The following is a 5,153-nucleotide window of genomic DNA, read 5'->3' on the forward strand; positions in this document are numbered from 1 at the left end:
ACCCACCAAAAAAAAAAAAAAAAAAAAAAAAAGACTGTCATTTGTTGAGTGCACACACAATAAATCATATAACTATAAGATTACCAGGGCATCACTAATGATTTAAAAAAATAACATAATCAGTGCTTTCAGACAGCTGGGCCTTTACTTTTTCTAAAATCAGTAACACTACACTGTCAAACAATATACATAAAAGCAGATATAAAATGCGAGACTCATATTTTGTATCAATCCATTCTGTAAGACAAAAACCTCTCCAAAAAGAAAGATTATCATTAGTTTAATCCATACACATATTTATTATATGTGTTGTGTAGCGCTAGGTATTAGCACACAAAAGTAAAACAGTTTCTGTCTTCAAGAAGTTCAGAGTCAAGAACATTCAAAACAGAAGAAACAGAATAAAACTCATCTGTGGCAAAGATACGTAGTAACTTATAATTATCTACCTTTTTCATGTTGGCTCCAAGTTTCGGGTAGGGAGGTTTATTAACTTTACTCCAGTCAACAGGAACTTTAATCCGTTCATATAACTGTAAGATTACCAGGGCATCTTGCAGGTCACTAATGATTTAAAAAATAACATAATCAGTGTTTTCAGACAGCTGGGCCTTTACTTTTTTAAAATCAATAACACTACACTGTCAAACAACATGCAGAAAAGCAGATATAAAATGCGAGACTCATATTTTGTATCAATCCATTCTTAAAATAGAGCTAAGACCATCCTATTCACTTAAAAATATTTATTGAGGGGCCAGCAGGTGGAGTGGTAGTTAAGGCTCTGGACTCTGACATGGCGAACAGCAGTTCGAGTCCTGGACCTGGCAGCTTTTTCTCTCTCTTTCTCTTCCTCACACATATGCCCTATAGCAAATAATATTAATAATAACAATAATAATAATAATGGGACCAACAGTTAGTGTAATGGCTATGTCGCTGGACTCCCATGTAGTTGACCATGGTTCGTGTCCTGAACCTGGTGGCTTAAAACTCATACCAGGTGCGTGTGCGTGCATGCCCAAGATCGCGAGAGGAGAATGGAGGAGAAGGGATTGTGGTGTAGTCATCTCTCCTGGGGGGTGAATTCTCACTTTCTGTCTCTGTCTGTCTCTGGCTCTCCAGCATACGCACGTGCCCTATAGCAAAAAATATCTCTTAAAAAATTAATTAAATAACGAATTCTTTTTTTTTTAAGTATTTATTGACAGCTCATTATGAGCAAGCACTATTCTAGAGGCTGGACACATAGGACAAAAGTCTCTGACCTTATGCAAGAGTCAGAGGGATAGACAATAAATCATTATGTGTATATAAATAGACACTGTGATATGGGGGTATACATTCTATGAAGAAAAATGGAGCTAGGGTTTGAGGTTAGAGAACGAGAGGTGGTAGACAGAAAAGACTCTCAGAATCAGCAACGGGAATATAGTAAGGATGGGAACCATTTCATGTGGGCAAAGAACATTCTAGGCTAAGAACAGAAAGCCAAAGGCCCTGCAGTGCCAAGGATGGTCTGTATCTATTTCCGAGGGCACTATAACACGTATACCTTCTATCACTAACACCTCATACTCTTTTGTATATACTCACACACCACATAACAACCTTTTGATCAGTGACAGACCACATCTATGATAGTGGTCCCAAAAGATTATAAGGCAGTTGAAAAATTCCAAAATCACTGGGGCCAGCAGGTGGCATGGTGGTTAAGGTGCTGGACTCCCACATGACTCACTGTGATTCGAGTCCCAGACTTGGTGGTTTGCTTTCTCACGTTCCCATTCTTTCTCTCTCTGGTCAAACTAATAGTCATAATAATTACAATGACAAACATTCTTATCACAAAGTGACATTGTGGCTGCCACAACATCATAATGGAATGTATTACTCTGATGTTTGTGCTCGGCTGGTGTAAACCAACCTACTGTTTTGCCAGTCGCATAAAGCACAGCACATAGAATTATGTACAGTACATAATACTTGATAAGACTAATGAACGACTATGTTACTGATTAATGGAGTTACCATACTATGCTATTTACCGTTACTGCGGAGTTTACTGTAAAATGCTGTACCAGGTCATGCCAGCAGCAGCCTCACACAGCTCATGCTTACTTCATTTCGTGATTGTAGCCTTTTCTCTCGTGCTTGATTTAATCTCATGTTGTTGTTTGGTTCATGGCCCTTCCGGTGGGCTGAGACGTAGAGGTGGAAGATGGTGATACTGATTATTCTCACCCTGGCTAAGCCTAGGCTGATGTGTGTGTTTTTATATTAGATTTTAATAAAAAGTTTCAAAATATATAAAAAAATTGGAAAATAGAAAAAAGCTTCTAAAGTGTGGATATAAAGAGGGGGACCAGCAGTTAGCGTAATGGCTATGTCGCTGGACTCCCATGTGGTCGACCATGGTTCGTGTCCTGAACCCGGTGGCTTAAAACTCACACCGGGCGCGTGTGCGTGCGTGCCCAAGATCCTGAGAGGAGAATGGAGGAGAAGGGATTGCGGTGTGACCATCCCCCCTGGGGGGTGATTTCTCGCTTTCTGTCTCTATGTCTCTCTCTGTCTGTCTGGCGAGCGCACACGCCCTATAGCGAAAACCTCTCCAAAAAAAAATCCAATATAATCAGCAACGAGTACTTAGAAAAGTTTTCAAGTGGTCATTATTTGGTAAGCATCCATTCGCGATGCTAATGTTCATAAGTGTTCACAGTAGGAGTAGGAAGACTTACGCATAGAGATGGTTTACATGGGGATTGACACCAAGAGAGTTCATCCAGTTACGGAAGGTTCTTTCTTCACGAGTTTCTCCTATTAAATATTCAAAAAAAATGATTTAGTCATGAAACACTTTGTACATGGGTATATAGTATCGTCCCATGTATTAGATTATGTTATCGGTTCTACTTGGATCTAGTGGTTTTGTCCAATATGAATGTCTAAGCATTCTCTCTAAATACATTCTCGATATGTGGTTAACTGTGTAATTTGTTGAACTTATTTTGGATTAAGTCATGTTCCTTTGTTTTTCCTCGACCCATTTTCACATATCAAACTACACATGATTACTACTTTTACTAGCCTATGTGAAAGCAATGAGTGTCTTGAAACTTAAAGAGCATCAAACTCACAATTTTTATAGTAACGCCAGTGGACATCCAAAGAACTACTATTTGCATTTGTAAATGCAAAGTATTTACTGTACTTTATTTTATGTGCATATTGGGTTATTGGAAGAGTCATGATGCATTTCTGCACAGAAAAAAATACATCATTGGACCAGCAGATGGTATAATGGTTATACCACTGGACTCCCATGTAGTCAACCATGGTTCAAGTCCTGGACCTGGCGGCTTATAACTCATGCTGGGTGCGTGTGTGTGCATGCCCAAGATTCGAGAGGAGAATGGAGAAGGGATTGTGGTGTGGCCATCCTTCCCTGGGGGAGGTGATTTCTCGCTTTCTGTCTGTCTCACTGGTGAATGCATGCGCCCTATAGAAAAAAAAAATCTCTCTGCATGCGCCCTATAGAAAAAAAAATCTCTCTTAAGAAAAAAAAATTAAAAAAAGAAAAGAAAAAAATACATCATGACTTTTTCGGCAACCCAATATAATCTGGAGAAAGTAAGCTCCACCTTTTCCAGATTTAAACAGATAATTACCTATTAGGTTGGCCACACCCTTTTTATGCTTTGTGCTGGTGCGCCATTCCAAAACCTATTCTCGTTGTTTACATGCATTCTTGTGTCTGTTAATCATTTTCCCCTGAGTCCCTTTCACTCCCCTGTTCCTCTCTCCTCCCCCCTGCTCTGCGCAGTCTCTGGTACCTGCCCTTGTCCTCTCTACTCCTGTGCCATCAAGTCTTTCAGTTGCCTCCATAGAGAGCTGACACTTGGTATGAGGACATAGAGTGTTTGTCTCTCATAGCCTGGCTTAGTTCACTGATCATGATATCTTCTAGATTTATCCACTTCGTATCAAATAATGAGATCTCATTATTCTTTATAGCTGAGAAGTGTGTGTGGGTCTCATTTTCTTAATCTAGTCATCAATTGTTGCCACTTGGGTAGACTCCATATCTTAGCTCTTGTGAATAATGCTGCAATAAACATGGATGTGCCAATGTCAAACAAACAAACAAACAAACAAACAAAAATACCCAATAAATAATTACCAACCATTATCATTTGCTTTTGAGGAAGTTAAGGGTGAAAGGAGCTGAGGCTAGTTCAAGTTACTCGGATTATAGAAGAATGAGATACAAGTACTATATACTTACAGGTCTCATTGAAAAATATGCACATTTTTCTGGTTAGAGATCTACAGAGTGGTCTCACCCTGAATAGTAAAAGAGAACTAATTGAAGCGGCCTAAAGTTAGCCTAGACTACCGTACCTTATGTTTACTTGCATCATCCCTTTCTATCAACGGCCAAATTTACTCCACACCTGCAGCTCCTTCTAACAGATAATTGTTAAAGGACAATGGATAAGGAATTTTTTTTTTTTGAAGAGGTTTTTGCTATAGGGCACGTGTACTAGCCAGACAGAGAGATAGAAAGCGAGAAATCACCTCCCAGGGGGGATGGCCATGCCGCAATCCCTTCTCCTCCATTCTCCTCTCGGGATCTTGGGGACGCACGCACACACGCTCAGCGTGAGTTTAAGCCACTGGGTTTAAGCCACCGAGTTAAGGCCACTGGGTTTAAGCCACCGGGTCCGGGACTTGAACCACGGTCGACTATATGGGAGTCCAGCAACATAGCCATTAAGCTAACTGCTGGTCCCGACAATGGATAAAGACTTTTGAAGTCAAGATTTTGAAACTACTGTGGCCTGTGAACCTCTTTATAGTCCCACAAACTAAGATCTGAGAAAGTTTTCATTACCTTCTAACAGAGTCCAGTCAATATCCTGGTTCTCTGGCTTCGTGAGGGCTGGGTACTTATTAAACAGGTTAGCCACAAAGGCCAAGTTCAGTTTGGGGTTTCCACTGACGACGTCAGCAGGGGTAACAAACTGTCTGCAACCTAATTTATCTGCTTGTTGAAGCATACTCTCAGCTCTCTTTAAGTCATCTGTTTCCTGTTGAAGTAAAATAAGAAGTCATTTTTAAAAGGCCATACTAAAAATACAAATTTTCCCTAC

General features: G+C 40.0%; 1 protein-coding gene across 1 annotated transcript in view; it reads right to left on the reverse strand.

The window, feature by feature from the left end:
- PLS3 (plastin 3) overlaps positions 1-5,153 on the reverse strand; it is a gene marked incomplete in the record, with an annotated part of 72,858 nt that overhangs the window by 6,454 nt on the left and 61,251 nt on the right. Inside the window, 3 exon segments of the mRNA XM_027767047.1 lie at positions 450-564; positions 2,739-2,817; positions 4,895-5,090. Of these exon segments, the coding sequence (XP_027622848.1) occupies positions 450-564; positions 2,739-2,817; positions 4,895-5,090 (390 nt within the window).

The sequence above is a fragment of the Tupaia chinensis genome, unplaced genomic scaffold (assembly GCF_000334495.1).
Source record: "Tupaia chinensis unplaced genomic scaffold, TupChi_1.0 Scaffold143886_1, whole genome shotgun sequence".
NCBI classification, from domain to species: domain Eukaryota; kingdom Metazoa; phylum Chordata; class Mammalia; order Scandentia; family Tupaiidae; genus Tupaia; species Tupaia belangeri.